The 16,916-nt window shown below is 40.5% G+C and overlaps 1 protein-coding gene across 1 annotated transcript; it reads left to right on the plus strand.

Moving 5' to 3' along the window:
• The first annotated feature begins 6,877 nt into the window (after window positions 1–6,877).
• Window positions 6,878–13,049, plus strand: LOC133311630 (disease resistance protein RPV1-like). Its single transcript, XM_061512706.1, has 6 exons — window positions 6,878–7,024; window positions 9,104–9,627; window positions 9,928–11,029; window positions 11,128–11,397; window positions 11,499–12,251; window positions 12,361–13,049. Exons 1-6 carry the CDS (start codon window positions 6,878–6,880, stop codon window positions 12,907–12,909), a joined length of 3,345 nt encoding a protein of 1,114 aa, XP_061368690.1. The 3' UTR covers window positions 12,910–13,049.
• The last annotated feature ends 3,867 nt before the right edge of the window (window positions 13,050–16,916 follow it).

The raw sequence follows: 16,916 nt of genomic DNA on the forward strand, positions 1-16,916 counted from the left end.
CCATTCTTCCTAGAACATAGCTAATTCAACTACATTTCATAAAAATCCCAATTTACTATTCACAAACCCTAACTCATGCAAATTTCAAGGAATCATGAGGTTCAAGGGTTAGAATCTTACCACCAATGGTCACACAACCAAGCAAGGAGTGTTCCTCAAGCTCCCATGGAGGTTGAACTTCCCAAAACCCCAAAATCACTCAAATGGTCGAATTTTTGAGGGGTAATATCTCTCTCCACAATGCTCCCCACTCAAAACAAAGCTAGGATTATGAAAGAGGAGGAGATTTAGAGTGGTTTAGGCTTTTGAATCACTCCAATCGGTTGGGATTTGCTCCCTCTCTCTCTCTCTCTCTCTCTCTCCCTCTCCTTCTCCTTCTTCTTCTTTCTCCTTCTTTTCTGTTTCTGGCGTCGGGAGAATGGGGAGGGGAATTGGTTGCTTTTTACTTTATGCCACTTAACTTTGTTAAGTGGTTAAAAAGCGGGTATCGGTTCATCTATCTATTCAACTCCATTAATTACCAAACTCTACCCAAAAGTCTGGAATAAGCCTTATACTTAATTTCACTCAGTAAAACATGCTTAATTAATTAATTACACTTGATTTACTAATTAATTAAGTTGGGCTATTATAATCACCCCACCTTTTAGCGATTTTGTCCGCAAAATCAAGAACGTACCTGTCCTTAAACTCAGGATATTGCCGGAGAAGCTCATCTTCCCGCTCCCAAGTGGACTCTTCAGGCGTCCTTCCTTCCCACTGGACTTTCACCATAGGAATAGATTTGTTTCTCAGCTTCTTCTCATCTCTTTCAAGTATCTTCAGTGGTCCAATAGGAGTCTTCAAATTCTCCCGGATTTCAACATTATCAGGTTGAACCACATGAGAAGGATCAGCTACATATTTCCTCAGCTGAGAAACATGAAACACATCATGTAAATTTGCCAATTGCGGAGGTAAGGCAAGCTGGTAGGCAACCGGTCCCACCCTACGAAGAATCTGGTAGGGTCCAATAAATCTCGGACTCAGCTTCCTCACTCCAAGGGCTCGTCCCACACCCGTAACTGGTGACAGCTTCAGGAACACATGATCTCCCTCCTCAAACTCTAGAGGTCGATGCTTGAGATCATAGTAACTTTTCTGACGATCCTGTGCCTTTTTCAGACGATCCCTAATCATTTTGATCTGCTCAGTAGTCTCCTGAACAAAATCCAATCCAAACCGCTCTGTGTCTCCAACCTCTGACCAACAAGTAGGTGTCCTACACCTGCGACCATACAAGGCCTCGTAGGGAGCCATACCCAGACTAGCATGGAAACTATTATTATATGAAAACTCAACCAGCGGGAGATATCGATCCCATGCAGTACCCTGCTCCAGGGTGCAAGCCCTCAGCATATCCTCCAACGTCTGAATGGTCCTCTCAGTCTGACCATCCGTCTGTGGGTGATAAGCAGTGCTCAGTCTCAACTGAGTGCCAAGAGCCTCCTGCAATGCTCCCCAGAAGCGAGAAGTGAACTTCGGGTCCCGATCACTAACAATGCTTTCAGGCACCCCATGAAGCCTCACAATCTCCTTCACATAGAGCCTAGCCAATCTCTCCGCAGAGAAATCTACCCGAACTGGCAAAAAGTGTGCGGATTTTGTCAATCTATCCACAATCACCCATATAGAATCATAACTAGCCTGTGTTCGCGGCAATCCCACTACGAAATCCATGGAGATACTCTCCCATTTCCATTCAGGAACATCCAGAGGTTGCAACATACCAGAAGGCTTTTGATGCTCAATCTTTACCTTCTGACAAATGAGACACTTAGAGACAAATTCGGCAATATCTTTCTTCATACCAGGCCACCAGAAATTCATCTTTAGGTCCTGATACATCTTTGTAGCTCCCGGATGAACTGTGAAATGACCCTTATGGGCCTCTATCATCACTTCCTCCGCCAACTGCCTAGGTACAACAACACGACCCTGATATAATAGTATACCCTCATCATTGCAGGATACACCACTCTGACCTTTTAGTCGTTTAGCACTTTCATTTTGCAGCTGGGCTTCTTTGATTCTGGTCATCAGTTCATTCTCAATGCTCGTGATTTCAAAGCCACAAATTTTACATGGAAAGATTTTAGATAATTGAATATCTCTGAACCTCTCTATCACATCATAATCTCTAATCATCATGCTTGATATGCTCACAGATTTACGGCTCAGTGCATCAGCTACAACATTAGCCTTGCCAGGATGATATTTCAATTCAAAATCATAGTCTTTTAGGAACTCGGTCCACCGTCGTTGTCTCATATTCAGCTCCTTCTGATCAAACAAGTATTTCAAACTCTTGTGATCGCTGAATATTGCAAATTGCATTCCATACAAGAAATGCCTCCACTGTTTCAACCCAAAAACAATTGCAGCAAGCTCAAGGTCATGGGTTGGATAATTTTCTTCATGCGGTTTCAATTGCCTCGATGCATAAGCTACCACTCGCCTATCCTGCATCAGCACACATCCCAATCCCTTCTTGGAAGCATCACTGTATAGCTCAAATTCACCTTCCGGGTCGGGAAGTACTAACACCGGAGCGGTCGTCAGTTTCTCCTTAAGGCTCTGAAAGCATTCTTCACATTCTTGTGTCCAAACAAATGGAGTATCCTTCCGGGTCAAACGGGTCAATGGCAACACCATGGCTGAAAATTCTTTAATGAATCTCCGGTAATAACCAGCCAAACCCAGAAAACTTCTTATTTCTGTTACTGTCTTGGGTCTCTCCCAATCAACAACTGCCTCTATCTTGCTAGGATCAACCGCTACTCCCTCAGCAGAGATAACGTGACCCAGAAATTGCACTTGAGAAAGCCAAAACTCACATTTAGAAGGCTTTGCATATAACTGTTTCTCTCTGAGAATTTGCAACACAGTTCTCAAGTGACCTTCATGCTCTTCCTTACTCTTCGAATATATCAGGATATCATCAATAAACACAATCACGAATTGATCCAGAAACGGCTTAAATATGCGATTCATGTAATCCATAAACACCGCAGGAGCATTAGTGAGTCCAAATGGAATTACTTGATACTCATAATGTCCATATCTAGATCGGAAGGCAGTCTTCGGAATATCTTCCTGCCTAATTCGGATTTGATGATAACCCGACCTCAAATCAATCTTTGAGAAAACACAAGCACCCCTCAACTGATCAAGCAAATCATCTATGCGAGGGAGAGGATACTTGTTCTTAATGGTAACCTTATTCAGCTGACGGTAATCAGTGCACAATCTCATGCTACCGTCCTTCTTCTTAACAAATATGACTGGTGCTCCCCACGGGGACACACTAGGCCGAATAAACTGCTTAGCCGAAAGCTCTTCAATATGCTTCTTTAACTCGGCTAATTCCGGTGGTGACATCCTATACGGAGCCAGAGAGATAGGCCCCACACCAGGCAACAGATCAATCGTGAACTCAATCTCTCTATGAGGCGGAAGTTGTGGAATTTCATCTGGAAACACATCCACAAACTCCCTCACCACGGAAATAGTGCCAATCTCCTCATGACTTTCGCCTACTAAACCCCCCACAAAGACATATCCCAATGCCCCGGCCCTCAAAGCCTTTCTAACCTGCAACACAGATAGATATGGGGAAGAACTAGTAGCAGAATCATCAGCATCAAGCACAATCCTTTTACCGCAGCAGTCTATCATAGCACAGTTCTTTGACAACCAGTCCATACCCAAGATAACTTGAAGGCTGATCATAGGTAAACAAATAAAATCCAGCACGTAATCTCGGCCTTCATATTTGAACTCAACATCTTTACACAACACGGATGTATAACACTCATCTCCAGTAGCAGTAACCACTTTCATTGGAGGGCGAATGTCATACATTTGCAAATTTAGCCCAACGGCCATAAAATCAGACATACAGGAGTGTGTAGCTCCTGAATCAAACAACACTTCAACATCCATATTATCAATGTAAATTGTACCTTTCACTAGATTCGGAGCCTTCTCCGATTGCTGACGGTCCATGGTATATACTCTACCAACCGTCTGAGACTCTAGCATAGGTTGAACAACAGAGACCGGAACAGCAGTAGCTTGAACTGCCATAGTCCTTGCTTCGTTCTGAGGACACTGCCTGGAGTAGTGACCGGATCTTCCACATTTAAAGCAAATCACCTCACCAGTAGCACATGGACCTCTATGCTCTTTGCCACATCCCTTGCACTTGGGAGGAGGTCCTCTATCAACAAACTTCTTCTGAGTACCGGGTCTTTTGAACAAGTCAAAGGGCTTATTCGCATTCAGCTTCTTGCCTTGCACCTTCCTGTTCTTCCAATAACCTGAGCCCGTTGCTTTATTGGAACTAGGTGCCTGGGCCTCAGAAGACTTCTTGGCTTGGGACACCTTATACACTTCTTCCACCTTTCTACACTGGTTTACAAACCGACTGAACTCTCGGATGTCACAATTTGACATCTTCCGAGACATCTTCTCATTAAGACCCCATTGGAACTTGGAGGTCATTTCAGCCGGGGTGGGTAGGGCTCGCCCATAGTTGGCGTATTTCACCAACTCATTGAATTTTGAGAAGTATTGGTCAATAGACATCGACCCTTGCTTGAGATCGTTGTACTCATTCTGCTTTTGTTCCCTAGCCTCTCTAGGGAAGTAGTTATCCAAGAATAATGTCTCGAATAACCGCCATGTGATCTCCCGACCTTCAGCTTCTAATGGCTGCACGGTATTTGTCCACCAATCTTCTGCTTCCTCTTCCAGCATATAAACAGAGTAAGCCAACTTCATTGCGTCAGGGCACCTCATCACCCTGAATATCTTCTCCATAGCTTGGAGCCATTTTGCAGCCGCCATTGGCTCATAACCTCCCTTAAAAGAAGGAGGTTTATGTTTTGGAAAGCCATCAATCTCCTTTCCTCCATTTCATGATCACCGACATTTTCAACTTGAGGTTGACGAACCTCGGTGTGATGACTCAGACTCCCAGAGTGGTGACTACCTTCACCCTCATTGTTACCCACTCCACCCTCTTCCTGTGACGGAGGTGGAGAAGGCGTAGCAGTGTGAGGAGGAGGAGTGGGTTGCCGGTTCACGGGCCTAGGACCCCTCAACGTCCTCAGCTCGGTCATCATCGCGGCCATAGCAGTCCGCGAGTCTTCATTTGTCTTTAACAAATTTTCATTGGCTTGCCTGCTAGCAGCCAACTCTCTCTGAACGGCTGCAAGAGCTTCAGCCACGGGATCAGGCGGTACGCCCGTTGCCCCACGGCCACTTCTAGGCCTCACAAGAGCAGCCAAAACAGGTTCTGGCTGAGCATTGGTGTTTGATGGTCCGGGGTTGTTTCGGTTCCTCGTCATTTCACTACACATGTTACACAAAGAAGTGAGTTGATCAGGCCCACACTTAGTGATCACAAATGCAATAATCATACAGAGTACTAAAACAACTATAAAGCATCAAACACAAGCATACTCAACAATAGCTACAGTTATTCCCTACGAAACTGCTCTGATACCATAAAATGTGACACCCCGTTCTAGAACCGGTTTGTTAACATCGCATTATGATATTAAGCGCAGTTACAATCACCTGGGTTCAATTAAAATCCGGATAAATTTTTCATTTTAAAACGTACCGAACTTATAATACCCAATTTCGTGATCATAACCATATTACCTTGCGGAAACAGATAAATTAAGCTTAACATCATGTTCATTTCCCGTTTTTAAACCATTAATTTACTTCTTGTTTAGTTCAATACTTCTACTATATTGTAGGTTTCTTCATTAGCTACCTGTGGCTTCAAACCGTGCTCAAATCGGAGCACTGCAGTCCAAGTTAGGACAATTTGAAGCAACACAAGAGAGTGTTGGTCACAGGCCCAGCGCGCTTCAGCGCGCTACCGGGCGCTCAAGCGCGCGCTATCGGGCGCTAAAGCCTCCATCTGGGCGCTTAAGCGCACGGAGGCAGTAAGCATTAGCATTTCCAGTGTGGATGGGCGCTTAAGCGCGCAACAGGGCGCTCAGGCGCGCTAGCCTGGGCGCTCAAGCTCCCACGGGGACGTTTTAGCGCGCAGAGACAGAAGCATCTCCTCCTTCAGTGGCGAAGGGCGCTTAAGCGCGGACCAGGGCGCTCAAGCGCGCAACCCTGGGCGCTTAAGCCCCACCCTGGGCGCTAAAATACGAGGGGGCAGTAAGCCACCCAACTTTCTGCAGCAAGGGGCGCTTAAGCGCACGCCAGGGCGCTCCAGCGCGCAATCCTGGGCGCTTAAGCCCCCACTTGGGCGCTCCAGCGCGAGGAGGCAGAATGCATTGGCACTCGCAGGGGCAGCAGGGCGCTTGGGCGCGCTCCTGGGCGCTTAAGCGCGCTGCCAGGGAATTCCAATTCCCACATTTCTCAAGTCCAAGCCTAGGGGAAAATGCATCCCCATTACAAACCACAAATGTCCATGCCCCAAAACTAAATCCTAGCACTCATCCAACCTCTCCTCATGAGATTTAGCTAGAATTTGGGCAGCATGACCTTTGTTTTCTCATCGTTTACCAGTTTAAACGAAGAGGGTACCTAATTGATTTTCAGCCCAACCAATTCAACAACTCAATACATAACAAGCATGCATATATTGAATTCCAAGTAGGCATCATTTACATTACATATCCTTTACAAATCATAGAACTTAGCTTACAAAACACTATGATCATTCCCTTGGCCCCCATCAACAAAAGGTGTAACCAAAGGCATGAGCATAACAAGCATGCATATGTTGCTGCCAAGTGGATTGATCACCTCCTATAAGGCCCCAATGTGGCATGGTGGTAAGGTGGAATTGCTCCATACTACAATGTCAGAGGGAGAATATGGTGATGCCATCATTCAAGGAGGGGTGTCTTTAAACTTCAATTTTCAAACTGATGATGGTGAAGTTTCATGGTCTCCAACTAATTGGGTTCTGCATGATATTAAAGGAGCTGCTGAGGAATCCATTCAGGTCTGTTATCCTGTGCGTAAATTAGTAGGGTGTATTATAAAAAGACAAATAACTCTTCTAAAATAGTTGAGCTTCACAGTTGAACAACAGAATGTTAACATGCATGACACAACACTGATTCAGTAGAAATGGTACGTAAAAATCAATTAAATACATCTCAAAATCCAGCTATCCTTACTTTTTGTATTATACTTCTTTGTACAGTTCCCATGTACCCTTAAAAAATAAACAAATTAAAGCCTTTAATGAATCAAAAGGGACACAAGATAAAAGAAATAATGTTACTCGTAGGCTGATATCAATTGATTCCTCAAGGCCTAGAACATGACTAAAAAACAAATGCTTATAGAAATTCAGGTTACGTAGCCCTCCTATTATTTTGGAAAAAATCACAAACCATAGCAAACTCAATACAACATCCACACTTTCACACATTAATTTTAAAAAATGGCATTACATAAACAATCTTGAGTCTGATATTTTTTTTAATAAAGCAACAACTCAATAAATGACTTTTCACCTTATGTAATAGTTAAATTTGCTCCATCCCCAATTTGCTCTTGTTGTGCCTTTCCGGTTCAAAACCAAAATTTTGGCAGCAGGATGCTGAACTTCCAAGTTCGTTTACAATTGTAGCAGCATCATTCATGACAAAAAGCTTGTCCAAATGATTTATAACCATCTTATTCATACCTGATGATGCAGAGCAAATAAGACCTTAAGACCACTAACAACATTCTAAATCTAGCAAAACCACTTCATCCGCAAATCCTTGTTAGTTTGTGAAGGACAGTGGTGAAAAGCTTCCGTGACTCATTTATCCCTCTTAATGAGGAAAAATCAATTCATCCAAGTCCTCTCACTCTTATTTTAAATGGGGACTTCAACAACAGAGAATTGAATGACGTAAAAAAAAAATAAAAATAACTAGAGTTATACTTATAGGGACCTACTGGAGCGGTGCGAAGCAAACAAAAGTGGATATCTGCAGCACTTAACGGTGGCTTACTAAACCCCTCTCCTTTTTTTTATAATAAACACCGTCAGATTTGAGCACAATATTTTACGGACGAAGGATGGTACGAACTAGACGGTCACTTCTACAACGGTAATGAAGAAGTGTCATCTTCCTCGGTGGAGTTATTTATCAAATTAATAATATACAATAATATCAATATTTTTCACTCATGCTTGGACTCCAACCAAAAACAAATGATTTTGTTCGCTCAAGCTTGGATTGGATGCCTCATTCCGCGACGATGTCCGCTTCCCTGCTCAAAGCTCGCTTTGTTGAAGTCGAACGAGTAGGAAAGAGAATCACTTTGTTTCAACAGGGTTATTTTCGACAACAAATTCGCGTCCATTTTTTTCCTTTCCCGTAACCACATGCGATCTGGTTAAATTACACGGTGAAAAGGATGACAGTTTTCACACAAATTACAATCGCTGGGTAAAGACGATGACAGGTTAAATTTTTGGGACACCTCTACCAAATATGTCAAAACCCATTTTCATTTGCACGGATAATTAAGAGAAAAAATCCTACCAAAAATATAATATATGAGCATTATAAAAAAGTTTAAGCCAAACATGATAAAGCTCGAAATCCATTCTCATTTGCAGAGCTAATTAGGAGAAAAACTCCTACCAAAAATATAATATATGAATATGAGCATTATAAAAAAAATTTAGCGTGTCTCTTACGCACGATAGATTTTGAATTGTCAACCCAACTTTCGTGCAAAGTAAGCCACATGGAGGTGTGGGAAAAATGAAAACTGTGAATTGAAAATTCTAACTCAATTACTAGAAAGCGTCATCGGAGAGGCTACCAAGAAAGAAACAACAACGCCTAAGAAGCAATTACAATCATTATATATAATATTTATAAATAGGAAGACGCGTTTTCCTTACGCGCAAGTCGCAACCGAACTTCACCGCATAGGAAGCAGAGGCATTCAGATATGTCTTCTTCACCAACTCCCAGACCAGAATACACTAAAATCTAAGGTTGATTTATGTTTGTCCTTGCATTGAAGCTTCACAGTAATACTAATAGTAATAGTGTACACATTATAGATCATCCTTTTTTCAATTGTGATGGCTTCATCATCCTCAACAAGCAGTGCTTCATCTTCAACGACATCGAAATATGATGTGTTTGTGAGCTTCAGAGGTGAAGACACACGCTACAACTTCACTGATCATCTTTTTGCTGCTCTTCAAAGAAAAGGCATTGTTGCCTTCAGAGATGATACAAAGCTCAATAAAGGCAAATCCATAGCACCTGAGCTCTTCCAAGCAATTGAATGGTCTCAAATTTTCATTATTGTCTTCTCAAAGAACTATGCTTCATCAACATGGTGCTTGCGAGAATCAGCAAAAATCCTCGATTGTTTTCAAGTATCAGGAAAATGTATTCTGCCTATTTTCTATGACGTTGATCCATCTGAGGTGAGAAAACAAAGTGGGGGTTACGAGAAAGCCTTTGCTGATCATGAAGAAAGATTCAAAGAAGATTCAGAGATGATGGAGGAAGTGAAACGATGGAGAAGTGCTCTGAAAGAAATAGCCAATCTCTCTGGGTGGGATGTACGGTATGAGTAAGTGATCTTCTCTGATGCTCATGGTTTATTCCTGTGCCAACAACTTGATTAAGTAAATTTAAGATCTTAATTTGTGCAACACTTGATATTGTTTTTCTCTTGTTGATTTGGTGTTTATGGATTTATTGCCCCTTCCCAAACTGGAGTTGAGAGAGTAATGAAAAGAGCTTTACAAAAGTTTACCAAAAAGAAAAAAAAGAAAAGAAGCATATTTTGTTCTCTGTCCTGTATTTATACTTTTGTTTTCGTTTTCGTTTTGGTTTTGTTAGGCGTTGACATGCTATTCTTGAATTTCAGGCCACAAAGTGCAAAGATCGAAAATATTGTCAAAAAAATAATAAGTATATTGGATGAGAAAATTTCAAGTATGCCAGATGATTTAGTTGGGGTAGAATCTCCTATTGAAGAATTGGAAAAGCTTTTACTTTTGAGGTCGGTTGATGATGTTCGGGTTGTAGGAATTTTTGGAATGGGAGGAATAGGAAAGACAACTCTTGCTACGGTTTTATGGGATAAAATCTCTCATCAATTTGATGCTCGTTGTTTTATTGCTGATGTTTGCAAGTCTGATCCAATTGATGCACAAAAGCAACTTCTACGGGAAGCTCTGAATGAAGAAAATCTTCATATATTCAATCCTTCTATGGCAGCTAATTTGATACGACATAGGTTATGTCATGTGAGAGTGCTTTTAGTTCTTGATAATGTTGATCGAGTTGAACATTTGGAGAAATTAGGTGTGAATCGTAAATGGTTAGGTACAGGGAGTAAAATCATCATAACTTCTAGAGACTTGCATATTTTGAGAGAGTATGGAGTGGATGACGTTTATACCGTTAAACTTTTGAATGCAGACAATGCTCTTCAATTATTTAGTAGAAAAGCTTTCAAATGTGATAACATTGGGAGAGATTATGAAGTCTTATCATATGATGTACTAGAATATGCAAAGGGCCTTCCGCTGGCAATTAAAGTATTGGGCTCATTTTTGTATGGTAGAGAAGTCCATGAGTGGAGAAGTGCATTGGCTAGATTGAAAGAAAATCCAAGTAGAGATATCATGGATGTGCTCCGACTTAGTTACGATGGGCTGGAAGAAATGGAAAAAGAAATATTCCTAGATATTTCCTGTTTCTTCAATGGGTATAGGCACTTTGAAGTTGAGAATGTTCTACATTGCCGTGGATTTCATCCAAGCATTGGAGTTAAAGTTCTCGTTGATAAATCACTCCTAACCATTCTGCCTTCTTACTCTAATTTCCCTTATATTAAAATGCACGATTTGTTAGAAGAGCTGGGTAAAAAAATAATTCGAGAAAATTCACCCGGAGAGCCTAGAAAGTGGAGCAGGCTATGGTTCTACAAAGATTTACGCAATGTTATGTTCGAGGAGGAAATGGTAAAGAAGTTGATTAAGAAAAATTATATTTCCATTTTTATAGAAGTTATATACAATTAAGTTATTTAAGTTTTTCATTCTTTTATGTAATTGTTTAGGAAAATAACGTTAAAGCCGTAGTCTTGAATAGTCCAGAAGAAACTCGAAGATTGAAGGCTCAAAGATTGTCAAAATTGAGTCACCTTAGATTGCTCATACTACGTGGTGTAAAATTTTCGGGCAGCCTCAAATGTCTTTCTAATAAATTGCGATATATTGAGTGGGATGAATATCCTTTCCAGTATTTGCCATCAAGTTTTCAACCGGAGGATCCTGTTCATTTGATCTTAAAGCGCAGTAGCATCAAACAATTATGGGCAGGAAAGAAGGTACTATAAATTATCTTTTTCATTTTGCATTAAGAAATATAAATTCTTTATCCAATTTTTTGTTTAGAGTAATTATCTTCATTCCTGTTTTGTCTTTACAGTATATGCCCAATTTGATAAGTCTGGATCTTAGGCATTCCAAAAATCTAATAAAGATGCCAAATTTTGGAGAGGTCCCAAATCTTGAGAAGCTGAATCTTGAAGGATGTATAAAACTTGTGGAGATCGATCCATCCATTGGTCTTCTAAGAAAGCTTGCTCACTTGAATTTGACAGACTGCAAAAATCTAGTAAGTATACCCAACAACATTGTGGGTCTCACTTCTCTTGAACGTCTATATCTCTCCGGCTGTTCAAAAATGGTTAATAAACAGCTAAGGGAGCATTTGAAGAAGTTTGATATAAGTAGTGAAACTGCCATGCACTCCCAATCAACATCCTTCAAAAGGTTTTTGTTCCCTTTCCGTTCATTGTATTCTACGACACTTAAAGCTTCAGCTACTTGTTTGTTGCCTTCCTTGCCTAGCTTCTCTTGTATGACAATTCTTGATCTAAGTTTCTGCGATCTGCAACAACTACCTGATGGTATTGGAAGTTTACATAGCTTAGAATCGCTTAGATTAGAGGGAAACAAGTTTGTTACACTGACTTGTAGCCTGAAGGAGCTTTCAAGACTTGTTGAGTTAACATTGTCACACTGCAAGCAGTTGAAATCTTTGCCTGAGCTCCCTTCACGTACGGACATGAATGAGCAGTTGAGAGTCCGATTGTTACAGGCTTTCAACTGCCCAAATTTGGAAGAGAGGGAACGCTGCAGTACCATGATTTTTCCATGGATGGCACAAGTCATTGAGGTTCACACTCTTTTCCTTCCTTCCTTCCTTCCTTCTCACATCTCTATTTCCCTCTCTCTCCATCTCTTCATCTCTCTATCTTAAGATATAGCTTTGTTCATGTTATCAGGCGAGGCAGAAACCATCTGTGGGCATGTGTTGGATTGATATTGTTATTCCGGGAAGTGAAATACCAAAGTGGTTCAGCAATCAGAGTGTGGGTAGTTCGATAAACATAGACCCATCTCCCATTATGCATCACAATAATTGGATTGGCTTTGCTTGCTGTGCAGTGTTTGTGTCACGTTATGATCCAATTACTTTGACAAATGAACGGAAGCCTCGTTTAGAAATCTGTATTACATATAAAGCGGATCAGATCATACCTGGCCGCTCTTACTGCAGTTTCAATGGAGATCTGGTAACGGTCGAATCAGATCATATCTGGCTATTCTATTTCCCTTGGGACCATGCAATTGATTTTATGGGTCGGGTATCTCGCAAAAACGGCGAGCAGCGTGATCTTGAAGATATCAAGATGGAGGTTCGGGTTAGTGGCGGCAGTGGTTTGAAGTTGGAGTTTAAAAATTGTGGGTACCATTGGATATCTGAGAAGGACCTGGAACAATTTAAGAATATGCACAGTGCTGATTCCTCAATTGGAAAAGTCGGGTTTTAAGGAATTGATGATTAGCCACAGCGATAATCATTGTGCTATTAACGAAGAGCAATGACAACTGCATTTGGGCTGCATTTAGAGTAAGGTGAGAAGAAATGTTCATAACTTTTATTTTATTTTTTATTTTTTTGGTAAAAAATAAGTGGACTAGCTGATTAGTGATTTGAATGCCATTCGGTCTCCAAATTTATGAAACTCACTTCAATTTGATCCTTCTTTTCATCCTCTTTAACCTAGTTTAATTGTGATTCCAATCAACCATCCTAATAAGAAGCCAGAGACAGATTTGCGTACGTTGTGTCATCCATAAAGGTGTCAAAATGGGTTGACACGACACAAATTTGACGTGATACGAATACCTTAACACGAACACGACACAAATTTTTATTCGTGTCAAAATTTTCAACACGAACAAGACACGATTTTTTTGCGGGTTGACACAACATGACACGAATGACACGCAAAATAGGGGTCGATAATTTATTTTTTTTAAAAAAGGGTCAAAATAAGAAAAAAATTAAAAAAATAATAAAAAATCTGGGTCAATACGACACGAATTTTTTACGTGTCATTTTTTCTAACACGAATACGACACAATTTTTTTACGAGTCAATCCGAACATGAATTTTGATGTCGTGTCGTAGGTCGGCCTGCATATCATAACCTATATTGACATCCCTAGTCATCTACTCGAGGAAAACTTTGTCAATATATCAGATGTACCTGTACATTCTCTTTTTAAATAGGGATTTTTTATTTATTTATATCCTTTCTTTTCTTTATTATTCCCACTACATTTCAAAAAAATTTCCCTCTAATGCATCCAAGGTTTTTTTCTACTCGAAAGTGAGTGTAAAAAATAGTATTTTATGTATCTTATTTATCAAGATAGTGACATTTTAACATATACAACACAATTTAAGTCGGTGCACCAGTCTATCAGTCACAATGGTAGGGGTGAGGGTTGTAAGTAGTCTTATTTTTGTATTTTTGCAAAAAGAACAATAATCAAATCTAATTAACAAAAATTAAAATTGATTCTATTTAATACCTTAGATTGAGGAATTTGATATTTTTCCTAAAATATAAAATTAAAATTAAAATTTGATATTCTTATATTGAACAATATACACTAGTCTTATTCTTGTATTTCTTGCAAAAAGAACAATAATCAAATCTAATTGACAAATTAAAATTGATTCTATTTAATACTTTAGATTGACAAATTTGATATTTTTCCTACAATGATATATTGAACCATATGAATGTTCCATAAAACTTTTAAAATAAGCAAGTGAGAAAGTGTGAGAATTCTTGTGTAGAATTCAATGGTTATGATTAAGAAGTTAATTAGTTGAAAAAGAATAGACATAGGAAATGTGAAGGGTGTGGAATATGAAAGTCTCACATTGGACAATATGAGTTGTAACACCCCGTTCTAGAACCGGTTTGTTAACATCGCATTATGATATTAAGCGCAGTTACAATCACATGGGTTCAATTAAAATCCGGTTAAATTTTTCATTTTAAAACATGCCGAATTTATAATGCCCAATTGCGTGATCATAACCATATTACTTTGCGGAATCAGATAAACCAAGCTTAACATCATGTTCTTATTCCATTTTTAAACCATCAATTTACTTCTTATTTATTTCCAAACTTCTACTATATTGTAGATTTCTTCGTCAGCTACGCGTGGTTTCAAACCGCTCCTCATTTGGAGCTCTGTAGCTCAAGTTATGACAATTTTACTAACTCAGGTGTATGCTGAAAAACTACGCGGGCAGGGCGCTTAAGCTCGCTCCAGGGCGCTTAAGCGCCCACAGACAGAGGGAATTTACATTTTTTAGCCACCAAGGGCGCTTAAGCTCGCTCCAGGGCGCTTAAGCGCGCTACCTGGGCGCTTAAGCCCCCATTTTGGGCGCTAAAGCCCCATGCGGCAGAAAGCTTTTGGTCTTCACAGGTGCATCAGGGCGCTTAAGCCCCCTCATGGGCGCTTAAGCCCCCTGAGCAGGCTTAAGCCTCCATTTGCAGGCTTAAGCCCCCTCTTCTGGGCAATTTCCTATACTCATATTTTTCATGCATCTTTCTTGGGGAATCAATCCTACACATTTTACAACCTATTTAACAAGCTTGTGATATCCCTATATCATTGCTCAACTCTCATCCTCTCATCATTGATTTAACGGAAATTGGGCAGCATAATCTTTGTTTTCTCAACGTTTCCCAACTTAGCACAAGGTACCTAATTGACTTTCCAGCTCAACATATCCAATACATAAAAATACATTCATGCATTTAACTTACAGTAAGCATCATACACCAATATCTTCATTACTTACAATATTACATCATGTCTTAATTACAAATCTCATATACATGCCAAAGGACTTAGCTACAAAATGAACATGATCAAAGCAAGTAACCCTGTATCAGATACCCATTACTACTACAATGATCATGCACTAAGTCCTCCAAAATACATCATGTGGCATCAAAATATACATATAGCAATGCTAAATGGCATGCAACTTAACATGTCCAGCTATCAGGTACAGTCTACTCATGCTTCTTGCCTCGATCAACCTCACCTCTATCAGTACCTGAAATGATGCCCCACAACACGGGGTGAGATATACGAATATATCACAGTAAACCAGAGGTCCTTGGAGATCACTCCACCCTAAGGTTCACTTTGATGTACACATAATCATAATAGCTTAACACATTCTTATCCACAAGCATCACATGGACTTCCAAGAGAGATCCACTATGGGCTGTTTCTCTTAGGCTCTTACCACATGGAGATCCACATAGGGCTGTTTCCAAGGGAAGTCCTTTCCTCAATCTATTCCAAGAGAGATCCTCGCAGGGCTGTTTCTCTTAGGCTCTTACCACATGGAGATCCACCTAGGGCTGTTTCCAAGGGAAGTCCTTTCCTCAATCTAGGAACCTCCAAGAGGGATCCACATAGGGCTGTTCCTCTTAGGCTCTAACCACATGGAGATCCACCTAGGGCTGTTTCCAAGGGAAGTCCTTTCCTCAATCTAGGAACCTCCAAGAGGGATCCACATAGGGCTGTTCCTCTTAGGCTCTAACCACATGGAGATCCACATAGGGCTGTTTCCAAGGGAAGTCCTTTCCTCAATCTAGGAACCTCCAAGAGGGATCCACATAGGGCTGTTCCTCTTAGGCTCTAACCACATGGAGATCCACATAGGGCTGTTTCCAAGGGAAGTTCCTACCAATTATCCTCATCATAATACTATCACTCATAACCTCAATCACAATCCCCAACCCTTACCTCATTCATTATTGCTACTTCTATAACCATTCCTCAATTACTCTTAAACAATCAAACATCAACCAATAATCATCAATCAATCATAACATGTATCAATGCATGAATCAATGCATGAGCATACAATTACTATCATAATTACATATCACATATCATAAACCATTTCTCCTCAACGGAGTAAGGTGGAACACTCAATGGGATCAACCCCAAGGTCCAAAGGTTTACCTTGCTCTTTGAGCTTTCCTCAATTGCACACAACCCCAAGGGTTGGTCACTCCACTTGGTCCTCTTGCCTCAATCCTATCAACACAAGGAATACAATCAAACAATGCTAACAATGCAAGGAAATCCATAGTTCCAAGCCTAGATTTCTCCAAACATCAAAGCATACTAAAATAACACTATAAACTCATTTCTACCGATTAAATGTCATTCCTAGCATTTTTCACAATATACTCTAAGCCTCATTCTTCCTTGAACATAGCCAATCTACTCAACATTTCATAAAAACCCTAAAACACTATTCATTAACCCTAAACTCATGCAAATCTCCAAGAATCATGTGAAAGAGAGTGGAAACTTACCACCAATGATCACACAATAGAGGAATGAGTGTTCCTCAAGCTTTCATGGAGGTAGAAACTCCCAAAACCCCACACTTCTCAAAAGGGGCGAATCTTTGGGGACCAATATCTCTCTCCAC

The sequence above is a fragment of the Gastrolobium bilobum genome, unplaced genomic scaffold, assembly GCF_033153095.1.
Source record: "Gastrolobium bilobum isolate Gb01-03AN ecotype WA unplaced genomic scaffold, APGP_CSIRO_Gbil_v1 utg399718, whole genome shotgun sequence".
Classification (NCBI taxonomy): domain Eukaryota; kingdom Viridiplantae; phylum Streptophyta; class Magnoliopsida; order Fabales; family Fabaceae; genus Gastrolobium; species Gastrolobium bilobum.